Source organism: Lepidothrix coronata, unplaced genomic scaffold (assembly GCF_001604755.1).
Source record: "Lepidothrix coronata isolate B3197 unplaced genomic scaffold, Lepidothrix_coronata-1.0 Scaffold111, whole genome shotgun sequence".
Classification (NCBI taxonomy): Eukaryota; Metazoa; Chordata; class Aves; order Passeriformes; family Pipridae; genus Lepidothrix; species Lepidothrix coronata.
The window spans coordinates 18,829-37,268 of NW_016690291.1; the positions used below are offsets into that span (position 1 = coordinate 18,829).

At 36.5% G+C, this 18,440-nt stretch overlaps 1 protein-coding gene across 6 annotated transcripts in view; it reads right to left on the reverse strand.

The window, feature by feature from the left end:
* Positions 1 to 18,440, reverse strand: part of CPEB2 (cytoplasmic polyadenylation element binding protein 2) — a 54,284-nt gene that overhangs the window by 1,820 nt on the left and 34,024 nt on the right. For 5 of the 6 annotated variants that reach the window (XM_017824532.1, XM_017824531.1, XM_017824534.1 and 2 more), the window contains 6 exons: positions 17,783 to 17,953; positions 16,149 to 16,238; positions 9,104 to 9,222; positions 8,694 to 8,808; positions 6,694 to 6,875; positions 1 to 2,154 (listed from right to left, as the gene is read on the reverse strand). The exon at positions 1 to 2,154 is cut by the window's left edge and continues 1,820 nt beyond it. In XM_017824532.1, the coding sequence (XP_017680021.1) occupies positions 1,927 to 2,154; positions 6,694 to 6,875; positions 8,694 to 8,808; positions 9,104 to 9,222; positions 16,149 to 16,238; positions 17,783 to 17,953 (905 nt within the window). In that variant the 3' untranslated portion in view covers positions 1 to 1,926. The remainder of the gene's footprint in view (positions 2,155 to 6,693; positions 6,876 to 8,693; positions 8,809 to 9,103; positions 9,223 to 16,148; positions 16,239 to 17,782; positions 17,954 to 18,440) is intronic. The other variant, XM_017824533.1, reaches the window with a different exon arrangement.

Here is an 18,440-nt window from a genome sequence, read left to right on the forward strand (position 1 = left end):
CAAATAAATTAGTAAAAAGCTCTTCTTAAAACAGCATCAACTTTAAACATTAAAAACTTGAACCACAGCCACAATAAAACAGCAGTTAGACATGAACCACATATTGTACAGTACAAAAAAGCACACTGTAGACAACCAACATAAGATCAACACTTTGCTTACATGAAGGATTGTCCCAAGGGATTGCAAAGAACAATACCCTTGTAATTTCAACTCTAGCATCAGGCTCTTAATTCTGCATTACAGCATTTACTGCTGAGTGTTTGCTTAGGCTGCAGAATAACTGTTTGTTCCATTAAAAAGTAGGGGCTAGTTGCATTAAAAATGCTCTGAGATAGACAAAAACACTGCTAAGATTTTCTTTTAGTGTTCAGTTAAATATTGCCTCTGTCCTAACTACATTTATTTTTCAAAACCTGCAAGCAATGTCATTAGTAGAACTCCTTCATTAAAATAAAAAGACTATCCTTGACTGTCAAGTAGCTACTTGCACTCATGCAACAGTGACCCCGGTTTGACAGAAGACCACAATGCACACAGGTCAAACATGTAAGCAAGGCTTTTTTAAGCCGAATTTCACTGTTGTCTTAAAGGTAAAATTTAGTTTGTTATGCAACTAGCCGTCTGTATATTACACCTTCTCCATTTTGACTTTACTTAGGATTTAATTTCTAAAGCATTACGCATTCTCATATAGGCCTAGTTTTGTATGCATTTGTCATGGGTTTCACATTTGGTGACTGGTTAGCAGTGTGCTGGCCATCTTTGGTTTGTAGAGGAAATCTTAACCATGAACAATCAAGGGGGCTTAAAAGAACTTTTTAAATGCTAGCTTTTTACTCAAACTTGTATCTATACTACATCACGCCACATTAAGTAGAAGCACACATCACAAAATTGCACAGGGATTACAATATTACATCCAGTCTGCATAAAATTGAATTCCACTACTGACCAGGTCACAAAATGGCTGCACTTTCTAGTCTAAAACTAATTTGCATATTGTACACATGTAGGACATTTTTTTACTTCAGTCACAATAATGCATGCAAGTTTGTTTTTTGTAAGAAATTTTGTAAATTTGCTCATGCTACCTAGTTTCAAGAGAGCCTTTTTTGAACATTTGCAATAAATCACCTCTTGTTAATTAATAGTACTAGTGCATGCATATGGTGTATACAGGTAAGTAAACATGCAATTTTTTCACATTCTAAAACTATGGCAGTTTAGGCCATATTGTGCTGCCTGCATTTAATTTGTAATGCAGTGTGTCTTAAACGTTTCAATCCCGTATTAATAGGTGGCATTACACATAACACCTATATAGCAGCAAAGCTAATACAGCTTGTGATTAAAAATGTTTAAAAATAGCTAATAAATCAGATTATCTTGAGGTATTATTTCTTGCAAGTCAAAATGGAGAGCAAAAAATCAACCCTAATTTTTAGTTTATGTATACACTGAAAATAGCAACAACAATAAAAATAAGCTTTTTGTAGCAGACATATTCCATCTTCACTATTTTGCTACCTTTGGTAAATTACTGGGGCAGATCTTGAAGTTAAAAACCCATGTTTAGAAATAAGTGCACGCTTCACCCACTAAATATAGCAGCAGACTGTGTGCCCCTACGCAAAAACATTCTCATATCTAGTTTTAACTTTACATATAAAAATAACTTGGAGAAAATACAAAAAAACATTTTATTTTAACATGAAAATATCACAAAAATTAGTAAGCCTGAGATGTAGGGTTTTGGTGAAAAACAAGAGGCTTGTAGTGTTTTGGCTGCTGATAAAGATGCATGTATTGATAGCTGGGGTGAAAAGCAGAAGAATGCACTTATTTCTTCTGCATGTCAGTATCTTCAAACACAGTAAGCCACATGCACCCTTCTCTCCTTATGTAGATGCTGGTTCACCATGTTTAATTCCAGCGGAAGTGGATCTGACGTGGGCGGTCAGCCCCCTCCTTTACCAATGGCTTATGGAATTCACGTCCTGCACGAGAGTGGATATTTGCCCAACAAAACTCACAGTAATACTGCAGGCAAGTGACATTGGCACAAAAGAAAGGAGCAAACTTCCCACCGCACCGCGCACCCTGGCACTCGTCACACATCTGGTCATCCAACACGTATGGCTTTACCTCCACCTGTTGGAGTGAAACAGGAACAATTCCAGTTAATAACTGGATCTACTTGAAGTTGTATGAGGCCATTCATCTTCCTCTGGTTTAAAAAAACCCCCAAACCCAAACCAGAAATCTGAAATCAGTCATATTAAAGCCTTAATCTAACTTATCAGTTATTACTCATTATCATGTATTAGCTACAGATTAACTGTACTGCAGAACACTTCAATGCAGATCTTTAGAAGTACACTGCATATGTAATAAATAGCTACTTCAGAAACATCCTTTAGTTTATTTTGGGAGAGTGTTCTTTGCAAATGATAATATCAAAGTATGTGTAGAAAAAAACCCAAACCAGCTAAAAGGTCTCCCAACTAATCTCATCAGCTCCCAAGTGCACCTCAACAAAACATCCAATTCTATACTGTTTAGCAAAAAAATAACTGAACACATGAGACTGTAGCCCTGTAATGTAGAATCTTTTAACAAAAAATGCCTCTGCATGTACTACTTCTGTGTGCAAATTAAAAGTATTTCCTTCATGCTGTAATACAGATGTTATAGCAGTGCTGTTCTCTGTAAATTCACTCCCTATTTTTAATATATGGTCAGATTTTGACCTACCAATTTTGGTAATCTGTTATTTTCCCTTTTTGTGGTTTTGAGACGTACAGAAATTTGTATTCGATGTATTTCTGAAAATATTTGTTAAAAGACCACTTTCCAAGTCTACAGACTGCTACAAACACCTGTCTTACACAGCTTCTCTCTCCCAAACTCATCTGACTGCCAGAGTGGAAAAGTGGCAGGAGTCCAGTGGTAAATTTGCGTTTTGACTTTGCGTAACTGAGCTGCTACAGGCTGCGATCAGACAGGAAGAAGAACTTCATAATAAAACACAAAATTAGTTGACTCCATCATTAAGGAATGTATTGTTGTCTTCCATATTTTCCTCACTGATGCAAGAGATTTTTTTTGTAGATACTGATACCTAAGAAGAACACTACATTTAGACATCGACTGCATGTCTGAAATATTAAGAACTTTTAAATGCTACTTTTTTTCATTTTATCTCCAGAGAAAAAATTTACACATACCGCTACCCACCCTGAAGTCTGACAGCCAAGCAGTCTTCAGAAGTAGAGGCCATATTAGAAATGTCAAACAGAGTATGCTTCTTCCAGTAATCTATATTCAGTATGAGATCTACTTCTTATTTCACTAAAACGACCTGCCTTATCACAAATTACACTCAAACTTTCCTATAAACAGGTACCTTATGCAGTAACTGTGTTCGTGGTTCAGAATTACTGAAAACATGAAGCAGCATATATTTCAAGCTTCAGTGCACTAATGCACCAAGATTGGTACAAAGATGATTTAGAATATATTAGAGAAACACTCTGGGGAATGGAAGTATTACGTGAAGTGGATGCAGACTGCTGGCATATGAAAGTTAAAAAAATTTTAAGGAACTGCTTGGAGTTGAAACTCCAAACGAGTTTCAAAGAAATATTTGGAGCTAAGCTTTCATATATGATAAAACAGGATGAGGAGCACTTTACTGAAGAAAAACATCTGTTAGAGAAACTAAATATATCTACACATCAAAAGGAGTGGAGAGAACTTAGGTAAGGAAGAAGTTAAGATCACAGACCATGTCTGTCAAGTGACTGTGACACTAAGATTTCCAATTAAGGCAGGAAAAGGTATGTGCAAAAAAAAAAAAAGCTACAAATTCTTTGAACTGAAGTTCAGAAGGATAAACAGGTGAACCACAAAATTTAGCAGTGAAAAAAGACTTTTACAGAGATAAAACTGGCTATGAAAACAATGTAGAAGGACAGCAGACCTACCGAAACTGGATATAACTGGTACAGAAAGGCTATGCTGAGGTAAAGGGTAGAACAGCCTGTCTTCTAGGACTTCAGTGAAATATATACCTTCCTGGCCAGCATACATAAACATCTCGCGGGAAGAGAGTACCCAAAGTAGGACTATCTTCTTCATTTACAAAATCAGTCTTAAAGATTTATATGAACTATTTGCTCATCTCTAAATCAGCAGCAATACTGATTTCAGAATATTTTCAGAGCCTGAAAAGACATTAGTGTAAAAACTCCATGGAGGAAAAACCTATTTCTGAAAAAAGCTTTTTTCACACTTTCAGAAACAGCTAAGATTCAAAGTGTTCCCTAAAAAGAAGCTCTTCTCTATTGCTCCTCAGTAACACAAATAACTTCGTGGTAATTAATATATAAAATTATATAAATAAGGTCTGACTGTATGATTTAGTTAGATGATTAAAAAATAAAGACTAAAACCCCTCTTAAATAAAAAAAGAAGTTAATAAACCCTCCCCATCATGGTGTTTAAAGACAAATTTATTATAACTCTTAAGATTTGGCACTGCTGTATTTTCCAATACCCCTCAAAAGTAGCACAGAAATTTAAAATAAGAAAAAAAGAGAACACTAACAAAAATGCAGAAATTCAAGATTTAAAAGAACGCTTGGGTCAAAAAATTAATTTTCAAGTATTAGAAAAGAGCTAAAGAAAGAAAATAAATTACATCAGAAAAAGAAACTGTGCGAATTCAGATCTTTAAAGAGAAAGCCTAGATATTCCTTACTTCTCCCCCCAAACTCTCCAGCCCATGAACAGCTATCTACAGATACTAACTATACTTGGTGTTTTTTGATTTGTAGGTGTTTTGTTTGTTTGTCTGGGGGGCTGGTTTTTTTGTAATAGTGATTGAAGAAATTAATTGAGTACTGTTTTTATAAATTAAGTCTCAATGGATATAAGTCAAATGTTGCATTTTTCATATCTAGTATTTGGGGTAGATCTATAGGGTTTTTTTCCTCCACTCCAGGCTCCAAGAGGCCTGCAGTCCATCTCCCCTTTAAAAATTGCAACGTTATATCACAGATTAACAAGCTACATCCCTTTCTCTGCAAACAGCAAGCACTGCCATTTCAGATGCTTCCTCAGCATCCCAAGAGCCCTTAAGATCTCTGCTGACCTATCATAAGAAACCCAAAACAACAAAAAAACATACATGGAAGTGCAGCCTTCAGAGTCAGGTTCATGCCTTCCTTTCTCCTACAAGATGGCACTGCCAGTCTACCATATACTTCTCTACCACAAAGGACACTCCCATGGGAAGAGGAAAACCAAGATAAAAGTGTCCCCTAGTTTACACATTTCAAGTCCATGCCTCCCATGTTTGGGGGTGAACTAGTCTGGATGGGACCCAACCGTCCGCATCTCAGTTTTAAAATCAGGTGACTTCACGGCCAAATGCCCTTCAGAGAGTTCCTGAAACACACTAAAAAATACCCAATTCTGAAGCTAAATGACCCAATTAGCATTGTTTAGAAGGAGTTCTGGATTCTGGTCCTTACTCCCATTTTTTCCAAATACTCAAATGCAAGATGAGTAACAGTTTTATTTCCTGTCACACAGACAGAGTACAAAGGCCATTTTTTCTGTTACATAACTATCCAAAAGGTAAAGCTATTAGTCAATGTCAGCTGCAAGTCACAAGGACAGCAATTCCACAACCAAAATACAGCCATTACATCTTAACATGAAGCCTACTTCACTGCCCACATCCAGACCCACTCATCCTCTGGGAAGGAGCATGTTTGGAGACTTCAGCTCACAAGGCAAGCAATATTTGAAACACACATGTAAAAGCTGTATTATTCTGCCTATCTGAAAAAAAAGAAGCACATGCTGCATCCCTAGAGCAGACTTCAGTTAACTGCACTACTTTCTTTTTCCCATGTCTTTGATCTGTAGAGGAGACTGGACCTTGAACTACTTTACTTACTAAATCCTTCCTCCTTTAAGACCTTATTTTTTTTAAGAACACCTATTAATGCCAGACTACCTTTGCAGTTCTTGACATCAAAACTAGTGACCCTTAAAACTGACATAATTTAGATGCCAATTTTCTTTGATACTCTTATAGTTTTAATTAGGAGTAGTAAAGTTGACTAGTCTTCTCAATGTAAGTCAGTTTTGCTTTAGCTAGCAATAAGCAAACAGAAATGTGCATTGGTAAATACTAAGAAGACTCTCAGAAAGAATAAGGCATTTTGTATTTTAGGCGTTGAGCTTTATCAACTTTCTGAGCACTGACAATTATGGCTGCAATTAAGGGAAGCTGCAAATATAAAGCTAATTTGAAGCCGATGAATACTAGAGTTTCCTATGAATGACAGACGAATTATCACAGTATTTGGTTTCATTAGAACAAGGGAGAGAAAGACTTTCAATCCCTTTGCCCATACACAGCAAAATCAGGAACTCCAGAATGGGAAGAACATATGGTCCAACACATGTCAAAGGAACAAGCTACTGCTCTGTGGAAAGCACGTTGTTCGTTTGGGGCATTCACAGCATACTCTTGAAAGTAGTGGAGTTACGTGAATGTTACAAGAGATGTAGAAGATGGTACGAAAGCCAATCAAATGCAATGTTACCACACTCTGAGAAATTTCTTTATAGGTCATTAGTCTTTTTTTTTTTTTCAATTTTTGCGTAACTTACTCGTTTATCAATATCGCCATGCTGAAGTTGAACAAACCGAGCACTGATGGCAGCAATGTAACTCTGCTGATTGGAAAAAGCAACACGTCCAGCACCTTTTGGGTATTTCAGCTCAGGGTCAGTATCAATTCCTGCGTAACAAACTCCACCATAGAGACGGTCCATGATCATGGCCAATTCCACTATTAAGAAATGGAAGAGTGTTCATTTAAACTGTTCTTACAGTACAAACTTAATATGCTCATGTTTAAAAATACCAGAAAAGTTAATTTTAATTATTAATTTTGCAATAGCAAGTGTAACAGTAATAACAACATAAAAAGTATTAAATAAGCTATTAAATATTCAGCAGACAGATCTTTCATGCTGTGGGTACATACATCCAAGGAACGATGGAACTGTAAGTCCTTGACAACCTGGAACTGGAATTCCAGGGCAGTTTTCTTCAGGGGATTACAGCAAAAGATTTTTTGGGCAGGCAGAGAATATCAGTTGTATAAAATAGATCCACATGCCACCGATTCCTTGGTACATGTTCTCTGGCTGTCCTAATGCTCTATGTCCTACTTGAATTTAAAGATGTAGTTAGTGTCTTTTCACCAGCCAACAGGGCCTGATTATTTCTACAGTGCTACACTTACCACACATACAGAAATTCAGAGAAATAAAAAATTTAAATTTATAATCTGATTGCCAGATTATACTGAAATCAGTTCTGCAATTCATTCAGGTGGAAAATACTGTTTTTTCAGAATTAGTATCCTCTGTATTAAAGGTGTCAGAAGTTACTGATGTTCAATATTTGAAGAGTCTCTTAAAGTTTTACTGCTTTAGTGAATTCATTATTCCTATTTCACAATGCCATAAAAGTTTCATTTTCCCATACACAACGCATTCAAAAGCTAAGCAGAAGAATTCATCCATTTAACTTCTAACAGACATTCAGCACAGTAATCTGGAGCACTGAACTAAATTTAAAGAAAAATTAATCTGCAGTTTGAACATACTGCGTTTATGCTCATTTACAGAGTTCATACTACAACTGAAAGTAGAGTCCTAAAAGTAAAATAACAGAAAAGTTTGAGCATTGCAGGTCCAAGATAGAAAAATTTTAAGATCCTTTATATACTAAATTTGCACAATTGCTTCTTGGTTTTCCTACATCTTCCATCTAAAAGCTCATCTTTCTCTAAGAATAAAATGCATTACAAACTCCGAAAGACTAATGAAATCCAGGAGTCGTTCTAATAAAAAATGGGGTTTGAACCACTGCGTGCTATGCTTCTACTTCCAACATTCACTGCAACCTACTTACTAGAAAGCCACCTAAAACACTGTAAAAGGCTACTGCAGCCAATCTCAAAATACAGACTGTCCAGGTTGTAGATCAACCATTCCACTGCTACAGAAACATTTATTTTTTCCTTCACATCTCCGGCAAGAGTCTAGAAAGAGCCCCGCAATTTCATACAGTGTTGTGCCACACAGATTGTGTTAGCTCTCTGAACTTCTTCCCTTTCTCCTCTATTCCTACTCGTTCAAGTACTCCATCACCTGTGGTTTTGAGTGCACTAAGAGTAACTGCAACCTGACAGCAGTAAAAGAGTAGCTAACGCACAATGACAAGCAGGTACAAACAAAGCTCCAAACAGTCATGGAGCAGGGCAGAGATGCTTCTGTAGCATTATTTTAAAAACAAACTCTTTATGTTTTTCGTGACATACTTTACACTACAGTTTTGCTAATATGATGAAAATTTTTTCTACAGCTTTAGACAGGTAACAGTTTCCAGTAAATCTCAATGATGAACTGTGATTTATGGCTGAAGCCAGACAAAAACAGTAGCGAAATAAGAATACACAAATACTGTAGTGCGGTTATAACCATCATGACAGTGTTCTATTTCTATATGTATATATCTATCCATACATAAAGCATGCACGGGTCAAATTATTTCCAATGATTTCCTACTTTTAAAAATTGCCACAGATTATACTCACCGGCTCTCAATGGTCTAGGGACTCCTCCAACAAAAATTGTTTTTCGAGGATCAAGTGGTTGTGAACCATCCATCACGAAGTCACTATCACTTAGATTCCAGGGACGTATCTGAACCTATTAAATTGAGAAAGAAAACAGTATCCTACTTTAAATTTCACTGCAACATGGATTTATGTTCATCAGCCTATGTAACTGTCAAACAGTCATAACCTCATTACTTTAGCATGTCTAGGTGCTCTGTTTTAATCTCATTAATTCAAAACACTACAACTTTAAAATAATTCACATGTTCCAGATGTTGAGCTCTGCCAACAGTAGTTTACTTTTGATTATTTTCCTCGCCATGATTTCCAATGCAGCTTTAGACAGATGGCAGCTATAGCCTGCAGGCCATCCACTGTGCACTCACTGGCTTGTCCTTGATAGTAGGGCTGGAAACACACAGATAGAGCTTTCCGTCTTCTTCAATGCAGGCGTCAATCAGGGCCTGAACTGAACTCTCTTCTTGGAACAGGAGGAATGCATAACCTGGAAAAAAAGCCAAACCGACTGATATATTTTATCTTTATTTTACATAATCATCTTTGCCAGTGACTTTTCCATACAAAAGTAAAACAAAGTCAAAACAAGTCTTCCTTATCAGTCATCTTAACTATGTACTACCTTGCCATAATTAAACAGAACTTCTATCTGTAAAAAATTGTCAGAAGAGACTAATAACCAAATCAAAGCAAATATGTCTGCTCTATCATGTACTGAAGTCTAGGCTGAACATATTCATTGGCTGCAATGAACATTATACAATGAAAATCCGACTTGGCACAAAGGACTAATCTCTATTCTAGAGATTAGATCAAAGTACTTTATTACATAAGTGACCCAGTAAGCCTTCCAAACACTACAAAAATAGGCATTAAAATGCTTATTTAATGCTACAGTAAAAACAAACTGTCAGACACGCAAAGAACCTCACGTTAGAATACTTTAACATTACAATATGATATATACTAAATCTGTTACTTTACAAACACCCAATAGCACAATTAGAGTTGTATTCTAAACCAAACTTTTAAAGGACCATAAATCACATTTCCTTCTGAGATTGCTACCAAGTATGGAATTTTCACACAAGGTTATATTTTACTACTTGGATGGCAAAATAAACGCTGAAGCAACTGGGCTTGGGAAAACAGAACATGGGTACATTTAGCAAGCCTTATGGAAATGATGCTCTATTTCTGAGAGAAGGCAGTTAACCACCAGCCATTTCTTACTGCAACCAGACACTACAGGTCACCAAGGTAAAAATGGTGGGGTGCGTATCTCGGAGACCACTAATGAATCAATGCCTTACCAATGTGAGATTTGAGAAACAAATGCACAGTTGATTTTAAATGTATGGGGGAAAAAGTAGGATTTAAGGAAAAAGCTGTAAAGTCTATTCTGGTCTTTTTAATAACTTGTAGCTCATTTCTTACCCCTTATAACAGTCCCATCTGAGCTACCTACAAGGGACGCATTACAGGGTTTTATGTATTCTATATTTTTATGTAAATCTTATTTAGTTTCTTAAAAAACATGTCATAGGGAAAATCTGGGCTTGGGCTGAAGCATTTCCTAGTAAAGTCTATTCTTCATTTCGTAGCAATTTTTTTAGTGACAACCTCTTTAGCTTAAACTTAATTAGTAATATTTAGATTCAAAATCCATTTAATGAGGATATCTTTCGCTACATATCTTAAAATTTTAAATCCACATATTACTCATGCAAAACTCATTCACTGAATGAGGGCACGTGCAGACTGGCATGGGTGAGATCAGACCCATGTAAGTGTCTTTACTTGGGCGAAAGGCAGGCACACACATTCCTGTTTGAATGCAGAGCTCAGTAGAAGAACGAGGGGAGTGCAAAAACTGGATTAATCAAAGCGAGTGTTAATTGAACATGGTACTGACTAAGGGATCAGACATACAAAGTAAGATTTTGCCAGATGCTGGTTTTCCATCAGTTCTTATCCTAAAGCAAATCAAGGGCCTGGATCAATAGGCCTAGGCCAATGGTATGAAGTTCAACAAGGCCAAGTACTGGCTCCTGCACTTGGGTCACAACAACCCCAGGCAGCACTACAGGCTGGGTAGAAGAGTGGCTGGAAAGCTGCCCAGTGGAAAAGGACCTGGGGGTGCTGTTTGACAGCCAGCTAAACATGAGCTAGCAGAGTGCCCAGGGGGCCAAGAAGGCCAGTGGCATCCTGGTTTGTATCAGAAACCATGTTGCCAGAGGGACCGGAGCAGTGATTGTCCCTCTGTACTTGACAAGGAGGCCAAACCTCAAGTCCTGTGTCCAGTTCTGGGCCCCTCACTACAAGGAGGACATTGAGGTGCTGGAGTGAGTCCAGAGAATGGCAACAGAGCTGGTGAAGGGTCGGGAGCACAAGTCTGATGAGGAGCAGTTGAGGGAGCTGGGGGTGTTTAGCCTGGAGAAATGGAGGCTTGGGGAGGACCTTGTTGCTCTACAACTACCTGAAAGGAGACTGTAGTCAGGGGGTAGAATCATCTTTTCTCCCAGGTAACAAATGATAAGACAAGAGGAAACACCCTCAAGTTGTGCCAGGGGAGGTTTAGATTGGGCATTAGGAAAAATTTCTTTACTGGATGTACAAGCACTAGAATCACTCTCCCTGGAAGTGTTCAGAATACAGGTAATGTGGTGTTTAGGGTTAGTGGTGGACCTGGCAGTGTTATGTTAATGGCTGGACTTGATGATCTTAGGGGCTTTTTCCAACCTTAATGATTCTATTGCCATATACAGAGAGAGACAATCCCTCCCAAAGAACCCTAGACTTGCACAGTCTGCATACAACCTACTCTCCATCACTTGCCTGATTATAAATTAGCCATCGACTTCTCTGAAGAACACTGGTTACACAGGACACCACCCTACATACATTAGCTAGAAAGTGCCTGCAAAGGGAAATTACACTCTTATCTTCCATATTTCATTTAGAAAACATAAATTAGGGCTATTCTCGTTACTATGGCTACCACATGCCAACAACTGCATGTCACAAATATTATTCTTACCCATTTCTGTTTCTCAATATTTTTTTAATTGGAATTTTTTTCACCTCAACATCCATAACCCATGAATTATTGGGGATGTTTAACATCTGAAAAGCCAGAATAGCAGTAAAAGCCATATGTGATTAAAAAGGTACCTAACTACTCTTTTTGTGAACTACAACTACCACATGTGATAGAAAGTACGTGTCACACTGAAACATGCTGGGGAGGTAGCGTGAAGAGTATGAGGTGTTCTACTGTACTACAAAACACTTTAACTCCCTAGTTTCTTGTTTTTTGGGGGTAACACAGTCATTTAACTTGAACAGCTTCACACCCAATAGCCATTTAAGCATGTTTACAATGGAAAAGCAAAGCTACTCTAATAGGTTTTTCAAAGGAATCTACTTCATACCTTTGGGTGATATGTACATTTCGGGTATTACAGACCGAGAAACAAAGATTGTATGTTCTGTCCATATTTCACAAGGTGAAAAGTATTAAATGAAACAGTTTTATAAAAATTTGTTGTTCATGTGCATCTCTACCAGAATTTATATCTCCTGTGGAGTTGAGGTCTAGGTAACCCTGTTAGTGTTTATCACTTGACTACATTCCTCTGCATAACACTGAAACTATTACTAATACTCCTATTTTCAAAGGCAATCAGTGTAGGTAACTTTGGTAACATACTCATCCTTAGAAAATTACCTTAAATAATAAATAAATCTTTCTGAAGATAACTAGCTTTAGAGCTACGTTCCCTAATACCTAAAGATACTGCAGTGGTTATAGTCATGAGCTGACATTTCTTTTAATAAAACAAGACCAAGAAATTATGTATTTTTTTATTTGGTCCATCAGGTAAGTTTGTAGCTGTACTACCAAATCAGCCCACTTCTTTTTTTCTTGTATTTATTATATAAAGAACAAATCAAAAGCAAAGCATTCTAGACTAGATTCACATTATTTTCTGAGAAAGGAAGAAAATTTCTTTATTTCACAGTAATATGGAAATTTACCAAAAGGAGAAAGGACACTTCTGCTATGCACACTCTGTAGAAATGAGAGATCAGCTCTATCAACCGCCAGCTAACTCCTGACACTAGTAGCTTAGAGGGGATGTTGAGAAAATTAGTGCAAGCCAGCATGGTGCTGCCCATGTCAGTCATTATAGCAGTGTTTTGTTCTGTGGTTGGTTCCTCTACTGTTCTGACAGGCTCTTCTCAGAGAAGACTAAATGGCAATTCTTGCCTTGAGAATGCTGCATCTTAGCTTAAATCAGAAAAAAAATCAAGTGTAAAATGCAGGTTAATACAGACAATGGATCGACATGACAATGGGAATAGTTCAAATTTGTGAAGGACACATCTCACCTATTCCTCCTTAAAGGGGTCTCATCACCACATTAATTAAATCTTTAAAACAAATCTTTCATTTTTCCATTTAGTCACCTTTGATGGAGAATTAACTCTAAAATACACTATAAGTGAAAAAACGTGGTGCTGTGTCACATTTATGATACCTGTGTAGTTAGTCAGCCTGGGTAAACGAATGAAGCTCGATGTGCTTATGTTACAGTGACCTGAATAGCCCTCTGTACTCCACTGGCTGTACTGGCCAGATTCCCATTGATTAAAGGAAGCTTAGGCACTAATCACACATGAAGACACCTACAGTTACTTGCCCGAATCCAGAGTTTGATCCTACCCAGTGTGATCAAATTAGCTGGTAACAAGTTTAACAGAACTTGCACAGACCTGGGGTTTTGCTTCTTAAACAAGAAAAATACATTTTCAACCTAATTTTTTCAGTCAGCTCTGAATTGCAAGTTAAAAATATTGAAAAAAGCTACCACACAACTGCTGTGATACAAGGCAGCAGAAAAAAACAATGAGAAAAGGCTGGGGACACTGTCCTGTTTAAATCAGATTATCTTCTCTTTGATACAGACTAAAATAGTACAGAGGACACAAACAACCGGACACGTTTTGAAAGGCCTTCTTTAGATTTGCATATCCTCATGGCACCATTTCTTTGAGAGCTTCATTATCACAAGGAGTCCTCAATCCAGCAAGTTACTTTGGACATGTGTATTGTTTCATAAGTAAGTGTGTTTGCCAACTACGTAATAACATGAGTTATGATAAACAGTTGCAAGTCAGAAAGGAAGGAATTCTCCATTACAGTTGGCAGATCATAGACTTTGTACTTTGAGTTCAACAGAATTTTTTTTTCAGAACAGAGTCTCCTTGTAAGATCAGTGTGAAATTTTAAAAAATCCTATTTTCTTTGGGTCTAATTTTCTGGTGAACCAATACAAAATATAATTACTTAAGAACAAGCAGTTGGTGTTTCTCAGGAGGCAGCCTTGATGGATTAAGACACTACTTGCATTTCTTTCAGCAAGGAAACACTTATTATGAACTTGGCCTTCCCTCAGGACCTTCTGTAAGCAGAGAGCCTGGAAGGAACTGCAGCCTGGAAAACTGAACAACAGTAAAAAAAATAAAATAATAAAAAAATCAAACAGGCTGTATCTCTGCACTGCAGAGAAGACTTCTGTGAATCTGTCCAGAATGGGATAATTCTGAGATGTCTTTGGAAAGTAATACTATGGCAAATCTCTAACAAGACTGAACAAAGAAAAATACAAACACTGAATTGATTAATTGTGGAGTGACAAATTAGAAAATGGAGACTGAAAACAATAAAAACTAATATAGTATATATTTCTCAACTGGTAATTATTTTGCCTATCCTTAGCAGTTTCAGACATCTTATTAAATATATGTATACATGGTTCTTGCCTGTACACTCAAGTAGTAGTAAAGACAGACAAATTTTTAAGGAATTCTTCTACAAAATAATCATGGGTCATATGTATGGCATTGAAGAAAACAGATATATACACGATAATAGTCAGCAGTTAAATGTGTCCAGTGTATTTACAAAGAGAAAACTATACTGTAATTTAACTGTGTTAGGCTACATTACAAAAAAAAAAAAAAGAGTAATGCAGCAAACTGAAAATTAGGCTTAAGTTTTAAGACTGAAGAACAGTAAGCACCATTAAATTTCAAATAAGTCAGTTAATCATGGGAAATCAATTTAGCGCTTAGTTTGCAAGTGTTTCCTGAATTAATTAGATCAACGCACTGAAGTTCTTCCATTTTTATCCTCTGCCTTTAAGAAGTTCTGCTTACAATATAGATTTATTTTAATTTTTTTCTTAAGGTGATAACTAAAAATAACCCAACTAAATAAAAAAGCTTTATTAAATGAGGAAGTCTAGAAATATATCCTTAAGATGTTCAGATGCTGAGACAGGACTATCTCCTTGGAAACGAATGCCAGAATCCATTCCTTTCAGGTAAGAATATATTACATCTTCCATCTTCTATATATTCATCACAGACTCTGTGAGATGCATCTTCCTTAAAGAGTTCCTTGGGAATTTCTCTTGGTAATTTATGAAGAAAAATGCACTCCATAAGATAATCAAATTTAACTTGACAGTAGTTTTGTGTGTCAGGCTAACAATCAAAAAAGTCAAAAGTCTCTTTGTTTGTCTTAGAATTTCCATGTAGCATTCATAAATGCTATTCAAGTAATTTCAATTCTATTTCCCACTCTTTAGAGAACCCATCGGGGATAATAATCCTGTTTTTCCCCCAGTATAGATGCTCAGACAAATGAAGAATCAGTTTACAAAGGAACTATACCTACCCTTCTGTCACTTCCACGGAAGGAATGAATTGCTACAGTCTCTACAAAAAAATCACTAACATTTGCATTGCTTTCATATCCGGATCAGACCTTTGCATTTATTTTATATGTAACAATACATGATTGTACATGTAGAGAGATATGCTACATAATTTAATTACTTAATCTACATAATGTTTTTTCCAACACTTTGTGACACTAAAAAGTCTAGTCTAACAGCAACACTAGAAATTGTTAAATATCAATATTTAATCATTTATCAAGAAAGACTAGTGCTTCAATCAGATTTCACATCCTAGAAGTGAAAGAAGCATAATATTTGATTATCTTGATCAGGTACCCAAATGCACTGTTCTGAATCCTGTCTTTAACTTCCTAGGAAAATTTTTATTAAAGATTTAGTCTTACAAAAATTGATCAAATTTCAGTTTTGGAAACTAGACAAATGCAAATACAGAGTTGTGGCACATGCAACTACTTAATGCTGATCTGATCAGGCACAATACCAAAACAACAGGTTTTAGACTTGGTATGTAAAGGAACCATGTCTGAACCTGCAATGCAATGACATATTAACTGTTCACAGGGACTGGAAAAAAAATGAGACAATTACCCAGAGTAAGATTTGCACTCAGTGACAGGTCAAAACATTCCAACTCTCTTACCTTTTGGTGGAAAATAGGACTTGCTCTCTGCTTTGTGAGGCCAGTCTACTACCAAAGGCCCAAATCTTCTGAAGCTAGCAGTAATTTCATCTAAAACCAGGTACAATAGTTAAAATTAATGACATAACTCAATGAAAAAGAACTATCAAGCAAAGACCTTTGTTTCTAGCAAAGGCTGACATTTCGAGGAAAAGAAAGAACAAAATTTATAACTTTCATGAACAAAAAACTTAAATAGACACATCTTTCGAAGAGTTAATATTCACACAATGTATTTCTGGTGATTTTAAGCTTATATTTGTTTGTTATTACTTAATAACAGCAGCACTTCAGAATCATATTAGCAACTGAAGGCAGTGGTGAAAACTTGTGTGGTACTTTCCTTAATTCAGAATCTGGTTTGAATGTAATCAAATCAATTTATTGTTTAGTGATTTAGTACAGTCAGAGTTTTGCAAGTAGGTATTCATATACCAAGTACTATCAAAATTAACACATTAGCAGTTTCCAGACTATGCATGTATCAGATACAGAAACTTAAAAATGTCTATGTAAAGGTGCTTCTAACACAAGCATGAATAGTCCTGTTATGAGATTTACTATGCCCCTTGCACAACTTTGTGATGTCTTTCTACTCTTCCTGTTATTGACTGGAAGAGCCTTGGCCATGAGGAAAAAATATCTTAAACTATATACAAAAGCAGTAACTCAAACACAAACATGCTCCATCATTTCTCTCAGTTCTATCTACCATCAGCATATAAACAGGCAGGAAAGAAAGAAAATGTATTTCCACGTGTTCTTCTTTAGCATTTGTATTAGAGGCAACTGTGCTGAAGCGTATTAAAATAGATCCCTTAGTACATTGTAACAGAGCATCTCAATAAAGATGGAACCAAAATATGGTCCTTCCATGTCTGAAAGTTAATTAAACACAGTCAGCCTATTTGGTTTGCAAGTTACTCTAGGATTACAATGAACCTTGTAAAGGGACTTCTGTTTACATTACAAAGCTAGCATGTAATTTACATCTGTCTGCACAGGAGAACCCGAATATTAAACAGCACGATTACTACCAATCAGCACTATGATACAAAGCAATTCCAACTGCATTGCTGAACAGTCTGAGCTTCTGTGGTAACACCTTTGTGCTCAATGCATCAGAGCACTCTGCCACTTGACCTTCCTCTGCCTTAGTTTCTCTGTTTCTGAACAGGAATAATATTAACCCTTCTATACCACTGCTGAGATCTTTAGGTAGTAGTAAAATAGAATATGAAATTCATTTACAAAGGGAAGCTTTCTATGAATACAGAATAAAGCAGGCATAGAGGACGGCTAAGATGTATTTGAAAGGAGTATGCAAGATAAGCAGGAGCACAAATTCCATGCATCACATGGAACTCCACAATCTGCAAGTGCAGAATCAGAAACAACTGAATCATCTCAAAGCCAGAAGAGATGATATTAAGCTCAACACACTCATTAACTCTCAAAGAACATATAGCTGTAGCCTTTTACATCATAACATTATTTTGCTGAGTGGATTATTTCCACTACTTCATTCGGGTTTTTCCAGATCTCTCTTTGTCTCTCCCTCCAAACTTAGTCTGCTCAGTTTTCAGGCAGCTCACCTTCATCAATATCTGGCGGAAGACCCCCAACAAACACTTTCCGAGAAAAACGCTCAATTCGTTCTCCATTCTGATGAGCTGAATAGCAGGTAGGTGAATTCAAGACTCCAACTTGATCACTGTGACCATCATCCAGCAAACCATCATCTATTGGGAAGAGGGAAGAACGGCCTTAAAAAGAAAAGATAATAATATACATTAAAACAATTTTGTGGCAGTACATCGTTATGTAATTTTAGGGAATGGGGAAATAGCAGTCTGGAAAGTCAAAATGAAAATACCAAGGTATTAGAGAAGTACATATTAGTTTTAAGAAAAATTAAGAAAATGAAAGATGTATTAAACTTCAAAAAGGAATTTCAAGATTGCAAGCTGACCTCACTCTAAGTGTAATACTTCATACTACATTATATTGTAGTTACTCTGCTGCATCCAGTAGGAAGGTGGTAATTTGGTTTTAAATAAAGGGTCTCATGAAGAGAAAAATATTATTGCCTGCTTAAGTGAGTTTCATTAGTCTGCCTTTGGTTTAGCTTCAAGTTAAGTGGTAACTTCCTCCACCTGAATGACTACTGCATGTCTAAAAATCTTACATTTTAATTGAACAAAGGGAGACAGAAAAATCATGGGCACAGTAACAAGTTTCAAACAGGTATGT